The sequence below is a fragment of the Asparagus officinalis genome, chromosome 6 (genome assembly GCF_001876935.1).
Source record: "Asparagus officinalis chromosome 6, Aspof.V1, whole genome shotgun sequence".
In the NCBI taxonomy this organism is placed as follows: Eukaryota; Viridiplantae; Streptophyta; class Magnoliopsida; order Asparagales; family Asparagaceae; genus Asparagus; species Asparagus officinalis.
The window spans coordinates 5,814,262-5,832,487 of NC_033799.1; the positions used below are offsets into that span (position 1 = coordinate 5,814,262).

At 36.8% G+C, this 18,226-nt stretch overlaps 2 protein-coding genes across 3 annotated transcripts; one reads left to right on the forward strand and one right to left on the reverse strand.

The window, feature by feature from the left end:
* On the forward strand, positions 6,423-10,533 carry LOC109845550. The gene is made up of 6 exons (XM_020414812.1): positions 6,423-6,544; positions 6,711-6,903; positions 7,502-7,643; positions 7,748-7,849; positions 10,088-10,161; positions 10,288-10,533. The coding sequence occupies exons 2-6, from the start codon at positions 6,726-6,728 to the stop codon at positions 10,392-10,394; spliced, it is 603 nt and encodes a 200-aa protein (XP_020270401.1). The 5' UTR covers positions 6,423-6,544; positions 6,711-6,725; the 3' UTR covers positions 10,395-10,533.
* Positions 10,809-17,820, reverse strand: LOC109845351 (sucrose synthase 2). 2 transcript variants are annotated; one of them, XM_020414598.1, is made up of 17 exons: positions 17,589-17,820; positions 16,596-16,663; positions 16,213-16,357; positions 15,746-15,875; positions 15,385-15,536; positions 15,103-15,295; positions 14,280-14,398; positions 13,976-14,192; positions 13,804-13,899; positions 13,547-13,720; positions 13,336-13,452; positions 13,036-13,202; positions 12,715-12,939; positions 12,070-12,388; positions 11,384-11,628; positions 11,160-11,298; positions 10,809-11,074 (listed from the first exon to the last, which is right to left on the reverse strand). In XM_020414598.1, exons 3-17 carry the CDS (start codon positions 16,308-16,310, stop codon positions 11,018-11,020), a joined length of 2,448 nt encoding a protein of 815 aa, XP_020270187.1. In that variant the 5' UTR covers positions 16,311-16,357; positions 16,596-16,663; positions 17,589-17,820; the 3' UTR covers positions 10,809-11,017. The 2 variants fall into 2 exon arrangements, with proteins under 2 accessions (XP_020270187.1, XP_020270188.1); XM_020414599.1 differs by lacking the exon at positions 17,589-17,820 and adding an exon at positions 16,743-16,764.

Genomic DNA, 18,226 nt, shown 5'->3' on the forward strand with positions numbered 1-18,226 from the left:
TAATCTGCACAGTGTTAGTTCTGTTCTGTAGAGTGTTAGTTCTAATCTGCACAGTGTTAGTTCTGTTCTGTAGAGTGTTAGTTCTAATCTGCACAGTGTTAGTTCTGTTCTGTAGAGTGTTAGTTCTAATCTGCACAGTGTTAGTTCTGTTCTGTAGAGTGTTAGTTCTAATCTGCACAGTGTTAGTTCTGTTCTGTAGAGTGTTAGTTCTAATCTGCACAGTGTTAGTTCTGTTCTGTAGAGTGTTAGTTCTAATCTGCACAGTGTTAGTTCTGTTCTGTAGAGTGTTAGTTCTAATCTGCACAGTGTTAGTTCTGTTCTGTAGAGTGTTAGTTCTAATCTGCACAGTGTTAGTTCTGTTCTGTAGAGTGTTAGTTCTAATCTGCACAGTGTTAGTTCTGTTCTGTAGAGTGTTAGTTCTAATCTGCACAGTGTTAGTTCTGTTCTGTAGAGTGTTAGTTCTAATCTGCACAGTGTTAGTTCTGTTCTGTAGAGTGTTAGTTCTAATCTGCACAGTGTTAGTTCTGTTCTGTAGAGTGTTAGTTCTAATCTGCACAGTGTTAGTTCTGTTCTGTAGAGTGTTAGTTCTAATCTGCACAGTGTTAGTTCTGTTCTGTAGAGTGTTAGTTCTAATCTGCACAGTGTTAGTTCTGTTCTGTAGAGTGTTAGTTCTAATCTGCACAGTGTTAGTTCTGTTCTGTAGAGTGTTAGTTCTAATCTGCACAGTGTTAGTTCTGTTCTGTAGAGTGTTAGTTCTAATCTGCACAGTGTTAGTTCTGTTCTGTAGAGTGTTAGTTCTAATCTGCACAGTGTTAGTTCTGTTCTGTAGAGTGTTAGTTCTAATCTGCACAGTGTTAGTTCTGTTCTGTAGAGTGTTAGTTCTAATCTGCACAGTGTTAGTTCTGTTCTGTAGAGTGTTAGTTCTAATCTGCACAGTGTTAGTTCTGTTCTGTAGAGTGTTAGTTCTAATCTGCACAGTGTTAGTTCTGTTCTGTAGAGTGTTAGTTCTAATCTGCACAGTGTTAGTTCTGTTCTGTAGAGTGTTAGTTCTAATCTGCACAGTGTTAGTTCTGTTCTGTAGAGTGTTAGTTCTAATCTGCACAGTGTTAGTTCTGTTCTGTAGAGTGTTAGTTCTAATCTGCACAGTGTTAGTTCTGTTCTGTAGAGTGTTAGTTCTAATCTGCACAGTGTTAGTTCTGTTCTGTAGAGTGTTAGTTCTAATCTGCACAGTGTTAGTTCTGTTCTGTAGAGTGTTAGTTCTAATCTGCACAGTGTTAGTTCTGTTCTGTAGAGTGTTAGTTCTAATCTGCACAGTGTTAGTTCTGTTCTGTAGAGTGTTAGTTCTAATCTGCACAGTGTTAGTTCTGTTCTGTAGAGTGTTAGTTCTAATCTGCACAGTGTTAGTTCTGTTCTGTAGAGTGTTAGTTCTAATCTGCACAGTGTTAGTTCTGTTCTGTAGAGTGTTAGTTCTAATCTGCACAGTGTTAGTTCTGTTCTGTAGAGTGTTAGTTCTAATCTGCACAGTGTTAGTTCTGTTCTGTAGAGTGTTAGTTCTAATCTGCACAGTGTTAGTTCTGTTCTGTAGAGTGTTAGTTCTAATCTGCACAGTGTTAGTTCTGTTCTGTAGAGTGTTAGTTCTAATCTGCACAGTGTTAGTTCTGTTCTGTAGAGTGTTAGTTCTAATCTGCACAGTGTTAGTTCTGTTCTGTAGAGTGTTAGTTCTAATCTGCACAGTGTTAGTTCTGTTCTGTAGAGTGTTAGTTCTAATCTGCACAGTGTTAGTTCTGTTCTGTAGAGTGTTAGTTCTAATCTGCACAGTGTTAGTTCTGTTCTGTAGAGTGTTAGTTCTAATCTGCACAGTGTTAGTTCTGTTCTGTAGAGTGTTAGTTCTAATCTGCACAGTGTTAGTTCTGTTCTGTAGAGTGTTAGTTCTAATCTGCACAGTGTTAGTTCTGTTCTGTAGAGTGTTAGTTCTAATCTGCACAGTGTTAGTTCTGTTCTGTAGAGTGTTAGTTCTAATCTGCACAGTGTTAGTTCTGTTCTGTAGAGTGTTAGTTCTAATCTGCACAGTGTTAGTTCTGTTCTGTAGAGTGTTAGTTCTAATCTGCACAGTGTTAGTTCTGTTCTGTAGAGTGTTAGTTCTAATCTGCACAGTGTTAGTTCTGTTCTGTAGAGTGTTAGTTCTAATCTGCACAGTGTTAGTTCTGTTCTGTAGAGTGTTAGTTCTAATCTGCACAGTGTTAGTTCTGTTCTGTAGAGTGTTAGTTCTAATCTGCACAGTGTTAGTTCTGTTCTGTAGAGTGTTAGTTCTAATCTGCACAGTGTTAGTTCTGTTCTGTAGAGTGTTAGTTCTAATCTGCACAGTGTTAGTTCTGTTCTGTAGAGTGTTAGTTCTAATCTGCACAGTGTTAGTTCTGTTCTGTAGAGTGTTAGTTCTAATCTGCACAGTGTTAGTTCTGTTCTGTAGAGTGTTAGTTCTAATCTGCACAGTGTTAGTTCTGTTCTGTAGAGTGTTAGTTCTAATCTGCACAGTGTTAGTTCTGTTCTGTAGAGTGTTAGTTCTAATCTGCACAGTGTTAGTTCTGTTCTGTAGAGTGTTAGTTCTAATCTGCACAGTGTTAGTTCTGTTCTGTAGAGTGTTAGTTCTAATCTGCACAGTGTTAGTTCTGTTCTGTAGAGTGTTAGTTCTAATCTGCACAGTGTTAGTTCTATTCTGTAGAGTGTTAGTTCTAATCTGCACAGTGTTAGTTCTGTTCTGTAGAGTGTTAGTTCTAATCTGCACAGTGTTAGTTCTGTTCTGTAGAGTGTTAGTTCTAATCTGCACAGTGTTAGTTCTGTTCTGTAGAGTGTTAGTTCTAATCTGCACAGTGTTAGTTCTATTCTGTAGAGTGTTAGTTCTAATCTGCACAGTGTTAGTTCTATTCTGTAGAGTGTTAGTTCTAATCTGCACAGTGTTAGTTCTATTCTGTAGAGTGTTAGTTCTAATCTGCACAGTGTTAGTTCTATTCTGTAGAGTGTTAGTTCTAATCTGCACAGTGTTAGTTCTATTCTGTAGAGTGTTAGTTCTAATCTGCACAGTGTTAGTTCTGTTCTGTAGAGTGTTAGTTCTAATCTGCACAGTGTTAGTTCTATTCTGTAGAGTGTTAGTTCTAATCTGCACAGTGTTAGTTCTGTTCTGTAGAGTGTTAGTTCTAATCTGCACAGTGTTAGTTCTGTTCTGTAGAGTGTTAGTTCTAATCTGCACAGTGTTAGTTCTGTTCTGTAGAGTGTTAGTTCTAATCTGCACAGTGTTAGTTCTATTCTGTAGAGTGTTAGTTCTAATCTGCACAGTGTTAGTTCTATTCTGTAGAGTGTTAGTTCTAATCTGCACAGTGTTAGTTCTATTCTGTAGAGTGTTAGTTCTAATCTGCACAGTGTTAGTTCTGTTCTGTAGAGTGTTAGTTCTAATCTGCACAGTGTTAGTTCTGTTCTGTAGAGTGTTAGTTCTAATCTGCACAGTGTTAGTTCTGTTCTGTAGAGTGTTAGTTCTAATCTGCACAGTGTTAGTTCTATTCTGTAGAGTGTTAGTTCTAATCTGCACAGTGTTAGTTCTATTCTGTAGAGTGTTAGTTCTAATCTGCACAGTGTTAGTTCTATTCTGTAGAGTGTTAGTTCTAATCTGCACAGTGTTAGTTCTATTCTGTAGAGTGTTAGTTCTAATCTGCACAGTGTTAGTTCTATTCTGTAGAGTGTTAGTTCTATTCTGCACAGTGTTAGTTCCGTTCTGTAGAGTGTTAGTTCTAATCTGCACAGTGTTAGTTCTATTCTGTAGAGTGTTAGTTCTAATCTGCACAGTGTTAGTTCTATTCTGTAGAGTGTTAGTTCTAATCTGCACAGTGTTAGTTCTATTCTGTAGAGTGTTAGTTCTAATCTGCACAGTGTTAGTTCTATTCTGTAGAGTGTTAGTTCTAATCTGCACAGTGTTAGTTCTATTCTGTAGAGTGTTAGTTCTAATCTGCACAGTGTTAGTTCTATTCTGTAGAGTGTTAGTTCTAATCTGCACAGTGTTAGTTCTATTCTGTAGAGTGTTAGTTCTAATCTGCACAGTGTTAGTTCTATTCTGTAGAGTGTTAGTTCTAATCTGCACAGTGTTAGTTCTATTCTGTAGAGTGTTAGTTCTAATCTGCACAGTGTTAGTTCTATTCTGTAGAGTGTTAGTTCTAATCTGCACAGTGTTAGTTCTATTCTGTAGAGTGTTAGTTCTAATCTGCACAGTGTTAGTTCTATTCTGTAGAGTGTTAGTTCTAATCTGCACAGTGTTAGTTCTATTCTGTAGAGTGTTAGTTCTAATCTGCACAGTGTTAGTTCTATTCTGTAGAGTGTTAGTTCTAATCTGCACAGTGTTAGTTCTATTCTGTAGAGTGTTAGTTCTAATCTGCACAGTGTTAGTTCTATTCTGTAGAGTGTTAGTTCTAATCTGCACAGTGTTAGTTCTATTCTGTAGAGTGTTAGTTCTAATCTGCACAGTGTTAGTTCTATTCTGTAGAGTGTTAGTTCTAATCTGCACAGTGTTAGTTCTATTCTGTAGAGTGTTAGTTCTAATCTGCACAGTGTTAGTTCTATTCTGTAGAGTGTTAGTTCTAATCTGCACAGTGTTAGTTTTATTCTGTAGAGTGTTAGTTCTATTCTGCACAGTGTTAGTTCCGTTCTGTAGAGTGTTAGTTCTAATCTGCACAGTGTTAGTTCTATTCTGTAGAGTGTTAGTTCTATTCTGCACAGTGTTAGTTCCGTTCTGTAGAGTGTTAGTTCTAATCTGCACAGTGTTAGTTCTATTCTGTAGAGTGTTAGTTCTAATCTGCACAGTGTTAGTTCTATTCTGTAGAGTGTTAGTTCTAATCTGCACAGTGTTAGTTCTATTCTGTAGAGTGTTAGTTCTAATCTGCACAGTGTTAGTTCTATTCTGTAGAGTGTTAGTTCTAATCTGCACAGTGTTAGTTCTATTCTGTAGAGTGTTAGTTCTAATCTGCACAGTGTTAGTTCTATTCTGTAGAGTGTTAGTTCTAATCTGCACAGTGTTAGTTCTATTCTGTAGAGTGTTAGTTCTAATCTGCACAGTGTTAGTTCTATTCTGTAGAGTGTTAGTTCTAATCTGCACAGTGTTAGTTCTATTCTGTAGAGTGTTAGTTCTAATCTGCACAGTGTTAGTTCTATTCTGTAGAGTGTTAGTTCTAATCCCCTACAGTGTTAGTTCTATTCGGTAGCGTGTTAGTTCTAATAATATGCACAGTGTTAGTTCTAATCTGTAGTGTGTTAGTGTCAGTTCTAACTGATGGCTTGTTAGTTCTATTTTATACCTACATTGTCTAATTTATACCACGTTATATCTAATTTATAACAATTAGGACTAACAATATGGGAACTATAGTGGAACCAGCAATAACTCTAGTAGAACTAACAAAATAGCGATTAGAACTGACAAATAAAACATTAGAACTCTAGTATGGAGCATAACAAAGAACTGCTTAATGACAAATAAAACATTAGAACTGAAGTCCAGTTAAACCTAGTATAGAACTAACAAGAAGACGATTAGAACTTAAGTTAATTGATTTTACAGTTAACCTACATGTCTTGTCGGACTTGCTCGTTTTCCTGTTTATTCGAAGAATCATCTCCTTCTTTAAAAGCTTGCACGTGAACCTCTTTCAGTCCAAGATTGTGGCAATGCTCCACCATAGACGTCAGATCACCATCGTTCTCAATGAGAAATTTTAAGCTTCCAATTGTTTGATCTTCGTATGCCAAAATTAATGACTCGTATGGAAGATCTAACCTCTCTGCCGCATCAAACTTGAGATCCAAGATGGTGGTTGAAGAATTAATCTTCAAGAATACCGCTTTATACTGCGAAGAGACAATGCAGATGATGTCCTTTTTAGCCATTTTGATCTGAGGAGGAGGAGTAATGGAGAACTAACTAGTTATTGCTCATGATGGAGAGAGTTATGGAGAGAATTTTGGTCTGAGGAGGAGGAGTAATGGAGAACTAACTAGTTAGATGGAGTAAAAAAAGGGGGAAATTTCCCTCCATTTTCACCATCATATCGCATTAATGAGAAGTGACTTCCAGGACTCGTCTGGGGAAGAAAGAGAAGGGCAGTTTTGGTTTTTTTGTAAAATATCATCTGCTTTTAGTATAAAGCTGACGTGGAGGGGGCTTAAAACATTAAAGCCCATTTTTTGGGGCTATTCCACATGGGGCAAAGTACAAGGGGGCTAGTCACACGAAGTTCCCACTTTTGGGGCCTGGACACATTTTTCCCTTGTTTTAGTATCTTGTTTGATTTTGTGATCTGAAAGTTTTGATTATTTTCAGATTTATCAAGGACCTATCTGAATAAACCTGAAAGGAGAAACAAGGCCCCAAGCTCTAAATTTAAAAGAGCCCAGTTGAAAAGCCTTGAAATTGCTCCGTCTTCTTCAAAAAAATTTCTTTTTCCCGCTCCGAATCGTTCTCAGTCCTCATTTCTTCTGAAAACCTAGAACGAGAAATTGAGATCAAGAGGTAATCTTTTTCATTTCTAATTAAGTTCTTCTTCAATCACGATTTGATGTTCTGTTCAAGGGTTTCGAAAACCCTAGTTTTTGTTTTTATTTTTTGTTGCTTTTATGCGTTTCTAGACCTTCAGAAATTTACCCTAAAAATTAAAAATTTCCCAATTACTTTCCAGTTGAGTGGTTTTTGGATGGGAGATCTCAGTGTGAGAGTGGATATACAAAAGCTTCTTTCTTTTGGCGATGACCTAATTGGAGTACTCAACAATGAAAAGGATGTCGAGAGCTTGAAGCAATCCATGGAAGGGGGAAAGATGCTTGGTGCTGCAACTCAGGGGGATGCTCAACAAGTTCAAGCGTCGTTAGAAGGTGAAATCTCTGTTCTTTAGTAAGTTATGAAGAGCAGGAGAAATTATGATAAATGAAGGAAATTTATTAACCCGAATCGATTTTGATATGAAATTGGGGTCATTTGAGTATTGAGGGAGCTTATGCTGCTAATATATAATAATTTCTGATACTGAAACTATGAAGATGATTGTCTGCATGTATTCAAACGCAATGCTGATTTTATGAGGTCAAATTTGTGAAGCAGTCTGTCTTTGTAATAGTTATTTGTTGTATGAATATAATGTTATATCTGTGAAGTGGTTTCGGTCAGAGGGGATGATATATATTAAAGCTTATAGAAGCTAATTTTCTAAGGTTTCTCATAAGTAACAATTGAGGGTTTGCTTTTGGGCTTTTAGCTTATGGAGGTTTCTTTATGATTAATTTGCATTGACAAATGAAGACTGTACAGACTAGAGCTCCTAATATACACAAAACAAGAACATTAAGCTTTGATGGGGGTTTTGGTAGGGAAACTTGCACTTCAATTAAATAAGTCTCACATTTGAAATAAGAGAATTTACAGTTGTATTGCATCATATTAGAGCATTTATTTGCTTCTATTACCATATTGCAGAATATCAGAAAAGAATTGGTGTATGCAAAGAAAATATAGACAAAACAAAGAGGGGAACTGTTCCTGATGCAGAAATAGAACACCTTCAAAGTGAATTGGAAGAGAAACTCCAAAGAGAAAGCTCACTCTGCGAAGAACTAAGATAAGTGTTAAATGATTTCAGCATCTTTAGTAAATTTTATGAGTATAAGCGCAGAAGTGAATGATGTGCAGTTAAATCTGATAGCTTTCCATATGTTTCAACACAGCAATTCATGAGGAGCTTGATGGCCTAGAACGTCAGAGAGTTTCCATTGAAGAACAGAAAGAACTAGTGAAAAAAAGAGAAAAAGATTTGTTGAGGGCACAGTGAGTCTCTACTCGTCATCTCTGATTATTTTTTCTCCTTTATAATTCATACTTTCTTTTGTTGAATTACCTATCATGCTTAACTCCTACCGAGCACTACTCACTGCACATAATTTTGACTGTTCATGTGAACTGCTCCTCAGTAAAAGAATGATAAGTACCCTCACAAACAAATTATTGACTTCAGCTAGGGTATTAGTGATAAACCTAAGAATAATAATCAAGTATGACATCTCTTCTTCTTGTATATTGCCATTTGTTGTTATGCACATAGAAAGAACACAGGGAGGGAGACGACTGTTAATCACATAGCAGGCCGCAAAAAGCTTCTTTTTTTGTTGGAACTATTTCTAGGAGGGTAACTCAAGCTATTTCCTCAAATTTTTATTTTAAAAATAGGAAAGAAATATATTTTTGCTCCGTCTAATATTTTGGTTGTTAATTAGGAGTAAAACTATAGAGATCGGATCTGAAGCCACTTAAGACTTTATATACAGGAATTTTTGCATTATAATGATCTCCTTTACCAATGCTTCTCATCTTTAATTGTATAACCACAACTTTCTCCTTAATTTAATGCTTTCATAACCCAAAAATATAGTAGATGCTTCCATGATCCAAAATTAAAATGGTGGGAACTCTAAATTTATTGTTTTTTCAATGCTTCCAGGATCCAGACTAGTGTTCTTGCGGTGAAAATGAAACCCTGCAGGGCTACTTTAGATGTGTGTAATGGTCAAATTGATTGTTTTGAATGATCTGCAGAATTCATAATTGTTTTCCCTCTTGGCCTGAAGGCCAACTTGTGACTATGTCTACGACATGGTTTAGAATGTTAAAATTATATCATACAGAGTACAGAGGATCAAATATGTTTCTTTATCTTGCACTTTCCAAATAGTTCCTGTGAGTCCTTAGAGATTTGAAATACCCTTGTGACTTAGAGAATAATATATTAGATTATACTTCTTGATGCTCTCTACATGTTTGTACATATCTTTTATCAGTATAAAAACCTTTCGACAGTCCTCTGCTGCAAGAAGCTAACTTAGAGAAATTCGTGACTTTCTGCAAACGTGTAGTTCTTTTGCACTCTTTGGTAATTATATATTTGAACTTGGTATTTTGGCAACTCACTGCTGCTAAGTAAGGTCACTGCAGCAATCATAATTATTTCTGAAAAGATAGGTTATTTATGTAAACAGAAGAAACAGATAATATTTTAAATATTCTGCCTTGTCTCAGAAATTGATGTCTTTTAAGCAGCTTATGTGTAGACATGCATTAGCACAGGCAAGAAATACTGCTACTTCATCCAATTACTGTTGTCAAATGCATGTCAACACCTGTGTGCGTCTCTAGAACTGCTAATCCCCTGCTCCTTGCTATTTCTCAAGTTTCCTGAGTAAATTCAAAAGGCATCTGTATTCCTTGAAGGGAATCATTTAGTAGAACCTGCCTTCCTATTTTGCTGTATTATTCTTTCAACCAATTTGCTAACAGGCATGGTACAAGCAGTATATTCTGAGTGTAATAGAAAGGAAATCATTTGAGGTAACTGATTTGTCCTTATATTCTTACTAACTTGCGTCTTCTTTGTCAGAGGCTTATTTAATAAGTTAATATTGATGTTTGACGTCTCCTGTCATATCTGATAAAAAAATGCATGTTTCAATCATTTGCTGCCTATTGCTGAATCTTTTATGAGGTATCTAGCAATACTAAATCATTAACAGAAACTTCAATCATTTGCTGCCTATTGCTGAATCTTTTATGAGGTATCTAGCAATACTAAATCATTAACAGAAACTCTATATTACAGGTCACAATGCATTTGTGTTTTATGAGGTATCTAGCAATACTAAATCATTAACAGAAACTCTATATTACAGGTCACAATGCATTTGTGCATAAATATAACATGTACATGTATGTCTATCCTTGTATGTGGGAAATGGCTTTAGTGTATCAGACAAATGTCTCTGTGGTTAAAGAACAATTCAGAGTCGTTTCCATTTCCAAAGACAATTATATGGTTTTATCACCCTCATCTGGGACCGAGACAAAAGAGAGGATTAGTACCGCATATATTCCTTAACGTTCTATTTTTTCGCCTTTTTTTTATAAATCTGTAGATGCTTACTATCAAAACTAACTTATCATGGTTTTTTGTGCGCGTGCGTGAGCGTGTCAGCCTAAGCACCACTTTAAGTGCATAACAATTGCCTTTTCTTGCAGGAATCTACTGTCCATGTGTGCTTCAGTAACAAATATCATCCCAATATTAGATGATCAGACCAAGATCTCCGGCTGTATCCTTTTCACTACATGTACTTGATTTTGCTCTCATATTCTGCTACATAGCTTACTTGCATAAAGTTTGCTTTCATTTCATAGCATCGTTACATTACCGCATCTCCTTAATGAAAGAGTATCAGTTGTTGTAGACAGAAACATGAAGAGAGCTGAGAAGTTCGAGCTCGATAACGATTTACCCTCATATGAGACGAGCAACAGGCTGTGGGAAATGGCTAGCAGTGGCTGATTTTTTAAATGTTCCTTATCAAATGTATGTATCTGACATTTTACCACCGTTTAAGGCTCTTGTACTTTTAATTTAAACGTTAATGATACTTTTTTAACGTTCTGTGTGAAAATGAGTTTCCAAGATTAGATTACTTGAATTCGGCATGATTCAGTAAGAGGCTTAATACGCACATAATCTCTTGGATGCTTGACACCCATCTTAACCACAGTTGGTCAATCATCGTAAACTTCTATTTGGAAAATTCTGTTTGAAACAAAATTGTTAAACCGTGTCGCCTTTTCTTCAGAAGAATCACACAAAATTAAGTTCAACATTGAACCTTGTAAAAAGTAGCAACCTCCTCAGGAAACTGCGTTATTTTGCACCAAACAAGTACTTTTTTTTTTTGGTGACTACATGGGGAAAAAAACATAGGAAACGACAGATTTTAAATTGCAAATACTTTGGCATTGAAGCCTTATGCCGCCACAATAACATCAAGAAAGCACCAAACTGTCTTCAATCAGATAACAAATCGAGCTCGTGCGAAGGAACAATGAAAAATACAATTGAGCGAAGAAAATCTTTTAACCCTAACAGCCAAACAAACTACAGAGCTCGCCTCTCTCTCTCTCTCTCTTTTATTTGGTTCCGTTCATCGCGCTCTCTCCATCAACAGCCAAAGGAACCGATCGTGCCTGAATCAAAAATTTGAGAAATTTACAACATAAGTACTCATATCATAGCTTAATTTTCAGTGTATCATATATTCAAAAAACTTACCAAGTTGCGGTATTTGAGGGCATAGAACATCTCAAGATAACGACGTGTCTCTCTACGGTCAAGATTGGAGACATACTTCCAGAATCCATAAACACCAGCCAATGTCATTAGCCTCTCAGAGTACAACTTCCAAGTATACCTAAACACAATTCAAATATACATCACAAAAAACTGTTAAAATTCACCCCACATATTAAAGGAGGAGGAAAAAAAACAAGTCTTACTTTTCTTCGATACGTTTAAGGCCTCCTTTAGAGATTTTCTCCCAGTGGGTTGGATCTTGATTGCATTTCTCAAAGAAGTCCACAAGGAGCTCAGCAGCCTTGTCGCCTTGGTACGGATCAATGTGGAAGCCTGAAACTCCGTGGACTATTATCTCTGCGGGCCCACCATGGGACGTTGCGAATGTGGGTAAACCGCATGTCATGGCCTCGACAACTGTGAGTCCAAATGCTTCATAGAACGCCGGCTAACAAAGATGGAAATGTTTTGTTAAACAATTTATAATGACACAGATGCAAACATATAGATTAAGGCGAGTAAACGACAGACATCTAAATTGGGGATTTCCCCCCCTCCCAAAAATGTTTAAGTTGTTTTTCATTTACAGGTTGTTTTTCATTTACAGGTAGGGGTTCCATTGAGACAAGTTGCAAGTTTAGGGGGTTATCTGAGACACCACAAAGTTCAGGGGGGTTATCTGCAGCACCCCAATTGTTGAGGGGTATTTTCTCAAATTAACATAGTGCAGGGAGTTATCTGCAACACCCCCAAAGTGCATGGCGGTCTTCTGAAGTTAACCCATAATTGCAAGAAGTTAGGCACTAGTAATGCCATGATTTTAGTATCTATAATGTGCTCATATTTCCAGCCATAAAACACAATGAGTTTTCTAGTAAGAGTGGAGTACCTGTACAAAGGCCCCTTTAGTATCACAGATATATCGATACAGTTCTCCATTTCTAACCCGATTCATCTGAGCAGAGATCCAACGGATCGAACCATCCAACTTGTACTCCTCAATGAGACTATACATCTTCTTCAACTCTGCTTGCTCTTCCTTATCCTTAGACTCCTTGCCATGGTCACCAGCCACCACTACAAGGTTAACTAGCTCTCTGAGCCGTTGGTTCCTACCAAACAACTCAACCAAACCCGTTATGTTTTTAACGCGATCCAATCTTGCCATTGAAAAGATTATGGGCTTGTTCCTGTCCTTCAGCACAAACCTACAAGAACAAAAAACATTTTTACTCAATAAAAAGATGGATTAATTACAATCTTCATACCCTGAGGTATGGTGTAGTTACACGGGTGACGCCAGAGTCTGCATATCTACACGATGAGTAATTCTGAAAATTACTGACTGTAATTACCCAGGTGAATCTAGAGCATGTTTATTTTTTCGCTCTAAGGGTAACACGATACAATCGGTAATCTCAGGATTTACTAGAATTTAAGGCCCCGTGCAATTGCACCATACTATAGGGTACCCGATACAAATGGAAAGAGATCTTTAGTGAGACAGATATGAGCATAATGAGCATGAGATTACTTGTGGTCAGCATTCTCGACAGAACTAAAGAGGAGCTCTTCAATTTCTGCGTGAAGAGATGTCAGCCTCCTGCTCTCCTCATAGTAAGGGAAGTAGATGGACATGTCAGCACCAGGAGAGACAATATTGAACTTTGGATCAAAGACATCAATTCCATGAACTACTCGGTATAAACCAGGAAGAGTGAAGGCGGTGTGGGATTCGTATTGACCAACTGTATCCTTACTGAGATAAGAAGATAAAAATTTGTGTCACTGCCTTCGAAAATTTCATGATAAAGTTATTGACTAGTTAGAAAAAGATCAAAATTTTAGTTCTTACTTTCCGGCAATCTCTTGGAAGGTGCTTGTAATGATGAAATCGGTGTGATTCATGGCGAAGAGATCAGCTGTAAATTGGCAGGAGAAATGGTACTGGTTCTCAAATTTCTTCCAGTAAATATCTGAGTTTGGATACTTTGTTTTTTCCAACGCATGAGCTATAGTACACTGCATCAATCAAGAGATTGATATTAATGATTATCATCCCTTACCAAACAAAACAAAACAAAAAGTAAAAAGAAAAAAGAAAAACAAAACGCGCACACAGACAACTTAATGTTAAGGGTTTTTGCATTCAAACCTGAGTAACTCCTAACTTGTGTGCCAAGAGAGATGCAACGATATTTCCATCACTATAGTTTCCAATAATCAAATCTGGGGTCGCCTGCAACTCTCGAGCCAACTCATTTGCAACATCCTTTTAATGAAACATTAATATAAGGTGAGATCCTCATTTAACTTATTCAAATACAATGGAGAAACTGAAAAAAAATATTATCTCATAGAATTACCTCGGTATAGGTCTCGAGGTAAGGCCACACCTCAAAACGTGAAATCCACTTGCGAAGAATTCCTTTCTCCGATCTAAATGGAACTCGAAGAATATGTGTATGCTCAGTTCCAAGAACCTTTTCAAGTCGCTGGCCACAGGTGGTCCCCACAGCATCGGGAAGCAATCTCGTCACCTAAATAAAAAGAGGATAAGGTTCTAAATAAAAGAGAGGAGAAACAATAAGCAAGCAAATGTGTATATATTGTTTTTACTTACAATTAGAATTTTAGGTGTGATATTGAGACCCTGCTGCTTAATTCTAAGAAGCATCTCTTCTTCTAAGGCACGAACTTGATCCAAAATGTAAACAACCTGCGATATAATATTTGTTATAATACAGAATATAAAACAAATAATCGAAGAATGGAAATTTGATTTAGTATTATACCTGGCCACCAGTATCGGGGTAGCCCAAAACATTAGCTTGAGCGAAGTATCCATGAGGAGAAAGGATGACAACATTAAAGACCATTGGAATGGTGCCAAGAAATTTCTCTAAGGTACAAGGATCAGGGGCCTCGAGAAGATCGAGTAGCAGATGAATTGTGTCATATGAACGTTTAGCTGTGTCACCCCAACCTTTTTCCAGGCCAAGCTCTTGAAATCTGAACAATATTTATATGGCTGTTAAATTGATCTTGACTATAACATGTAAAGGATTTTTGGAAAGTGCTGCATTGTATGGTAAATACCTGTGGGTGAAATCAGAGTATGGTGTGTTTTGTGGAATGCTCAAAAGATACTTTTCTGCCTTCCTTAATGTAGACTGAAGAGCACTCAGGCTTTGAATTCTATCGTTCAGCATCATTGTCTGTATGATACATCACAAGTGTTAAGAGAACCTGACATATAGTCTGAACTACATGAAGTATATGAAGTAAAATATAATTGCTAGCTTTGTACGACCGTCAAAATTAGTGTTAAATTTATAAGCAGGTCGAACTTTAGTGTTAAATTTATAAGCAGGTCGAACTTTTTTTCACTTGACGTTTACATTTTCATATGTCAATTTTTTTGTCAACCATTCATTCATAATAACAAAATTAGTAAGGATCAGATATGACAGTGAGACAGCGAAGGGCAAAGTAAAACAGAGAAGGCAGATGAGATAGTAAGGGTACATCTATGAACATACCAATACACGACGAAATTATAAGATGAATTATGCGATTATTTAAACTCCCTTTTTCAGATCATTATTTTGATTCAGTAAGGTCACTTGCTCTTGTTTATCATTAGTAACTACTTCAACATCGCTAACAAAGAAAATTTTAAAATCCATTTAGCATTTGCTCCCCATGGTGGTAATTTGCTCCTACGTTACCATATATTGTGCAGGAAACTAACTGAATCTTGTTTATTTATTTATTTGAAAAGACTGAATCTTGTTTATTAATGCATTACTAAATAATAAGCAATCTCCATATAAATGACAAATAATTATAAAATAATGATATCAACAAATATGAGATCAACAAAGAGAAAATAAACGAGACAAGGATAATGAACACTTACAGTTCCATTATAGTGGTGCTGCCTAAGAAAGTTAAGCAGTGGATACATGCTTTCCTTGTCATGGAACAATTTGGAAGAGAGGTGACGGTTAAGGAACTGGACTCCATTACCAATAGACTTCGTCAGTGAAGGACGAGGGAATGAAGCATTGAAGGGCTCAAAATCCAATTCCAATACAAAATTATTATCAGGGCTGCAAAACAAAGAAGTTCTGCGGTTAGTATTTGAAACGAACTTACATAGATCACAAAATAGATCACATATAAGATCAAGATCGCATACTTTTCTTCGACAAGTTGTTCCTTAAACTGCAAGTATTCAGGCACTGTGAGTTCCTCTACTCGAAGTTCGTTAACGTTTAGTCTCACATATTCCCAGACTCCAGGCCTAGGGCGAATAGCAAGAGCAACCCATGGAGGTATGACTATCCCTTCCTGTCACAATCAAAATTTACATAAGCCTAGTTCATAATATTAGTCTTAATGCATTTATCTTAGTCCTAATTGAAATTTCAATGATTTGAGGGACTAATTTCATAGTATAAAACTGTTAAATCAAACTCACACCTGAACTGAATGGATGCAAGATGCTCCTAACAGATGCGAAGGATATAAAAGTAGATTCAATGTGCTATTTGTATTACCTGTGCTGCTCTGATGACATCTTCAAAAGCCCCATCCTTCAGCTTCTTCCTCTCTTCTTCAGATATCACGGCTTCGTATTCAGCTAACAGTTGATGGGGTTGGAGCATACCCTTTCCTTGGTTAACAAGCCTGTAAAGCCAAAATCACATAATGAGACGTGATAAAGTTGATCATATGAACTTCACAAATCCTAAGAATGCACGTCAACTCTCACTTAGAATTGGGTTTCAATCACTGCATAAATTAGCTGTTTTTACTGATTTCTAGTTTTTCAGAAGAAGGCTGGAGTCGAGAGTCACACAAGGATTCATAAAAACTAGAAGTTTCACTATAGGATTGGACCAGTACCAATCCTCATGCAGCAAAAAAATCTAAAAACCCAAAAGTTCTATATCATCAAGCTTGAACTTTTGCATCAGTTTTTGCTTAAGAAACGCCGAGAAGCCCAGACGAGTAGATTCAATACCTTGAGAAGAGGGCAACCAATACATTAGTGTGAGCAGAGAGGCTATCTCCTACACGCTCTCGAACACTGTGGACGCGAGTCAAAGCGCGATCACCCATGGCTGGCTTCTTCTTTCCAACTTCAAGCCGCACAAAGATGAACCAAACTGCAATCAGCAAGAGACATGCAAATTTATGAACACCAACATATTAAAGAGCCTCATATGGACTAAGACATTGATGGAAGCTGAGAATTTTCTGGCAATCAACAGAAGCTGGACTATTTGACTTCTACAGAGAGAACTTCTAGAGAGTCAAGAATCCTTGATGTGAAGGAACTAATCACGGATCAAGCTACCATTAGAAAGATTATTAGCTTGTAGCATATATAAGAAAAAAAAATACCTTTGATGATTTATCAAGCTTGTCAGTAAAGTTCTGATTTTTGACTGCGATGCAATTCAACTTCAGACCTGTGGAAAGTTCAAAGGAACAGATCAGAGAAAAGAACCAACAAATGAGATGTTTTAGAGACTGATCAAAAATCTCTACCAGAAAATAGAATGATGGTATACGATCAACAAAGAGAGAACATCGATTTATTTAGATAGGGGGTAAAAAAAAAACCCTTTTCCCGGGAAAGATTGATAAAAGTAAAAAAGAAGAGTAACATTCTATTTCCAAATAAGTAGGTAAAAATACCTTAACGTCACCAATACTGTCAGCAGAAAAAACCCAGAATCCTAAGAGCATATACTAATCATCCTACAAAATTTCCCCCCCATAATAATCTTAAAAAGCCAAGACAAGGACCACCATTATGGCCCGAAGCAATTTGTATTTATGGGAATTCTTTCAACTACTAGCACTGTCTAATACTTCCCAAATATATAAGATAAAGTAATTAGAGTAAAAGTGATGGGGATATGCTCAAATATATTTCATTAACAAATATAAGCAAATTATTGAAGGAAACAGCATCGTTTTCCCTCACATACAAAAGAGCAATGATGCCAGAAAAGTCTCTAACTTCTGAAGCTTATACCATATTTTCCTAGAAAACTATGCGAGGAAAAAAAAAAGGTTGTTCCATTAGAACAAGCAACTCAGCGTGGTCAAGTGAAATTACTCAGTTTTCAAACCAAAAGACAAACTTTGTCCTCTCCTTTTTCTTCGCCAACTGCAAGATTGGATTTGGGTTGTATTTTCAGATAATACATGCACAGAAAAAAGAAACCCATATGGTATTTTTACCAACAAAGCTACTCTCATCATGATCAAACTAAACATGCCCATGTCTCAACCCAAAAAGATCTTTTTTTTCTTTCTTTTTTTCTGGGTCAGCGAAAATTTCATATTTTTCTAGCCATTTTCTCCACTAATGAAAGAAACCATTACCTAATATCTCTCAAGGATCACCAAACCAAAACCGAATGGAGCAAAGAGAGCAAGAGAAACAAAGTAAATGAAATAATGAACGGGGGGGATTAAGCAACGGACGAATGCAATGAGAAACGAGAGGAGAAGGGACCCCTTTAAATAGAACTTTAGGAGAGTTGGAGAAAGAGAGAGAAATAGCTTCTAGAAAATGATGATGGTGAATTAGGTAACCATTGGGGACTGAAGAGAAAGGGCCTGTCTCTTTCCTTGAAGGACCCAATTCCTCTGTTTGAAAAAAACCACCGCTTGCCATGGCTCCTGGTTTTTTTTTCACTGCTCCCTTTTTCCCCCACCTTTGTTTTCTGAGGACTGAGGGCACAATTTGCTTTGTTTAATCCTCTATTGCTTAGGATTAAGATAAGTTTGTTTAATTTTATGTTTTTTCTTTTTAATTTATTCTTTGGTGGGTATTCCCCTGTTTCTGATGCTCTGTTTAGGATTAGGACAAGCGGTTGGGCGTCCTGGATTTGTGCTGGTTTAGCTAACGGGTTTGGATTTGGGTTTGGGTTCTGACCCGAGATTGATGGTTTGATTTTGGGTTTGACCTTTGTGGGGTTCTAGATGTAATAAAAATTTTTTGAGTTGAATTCTGCTTG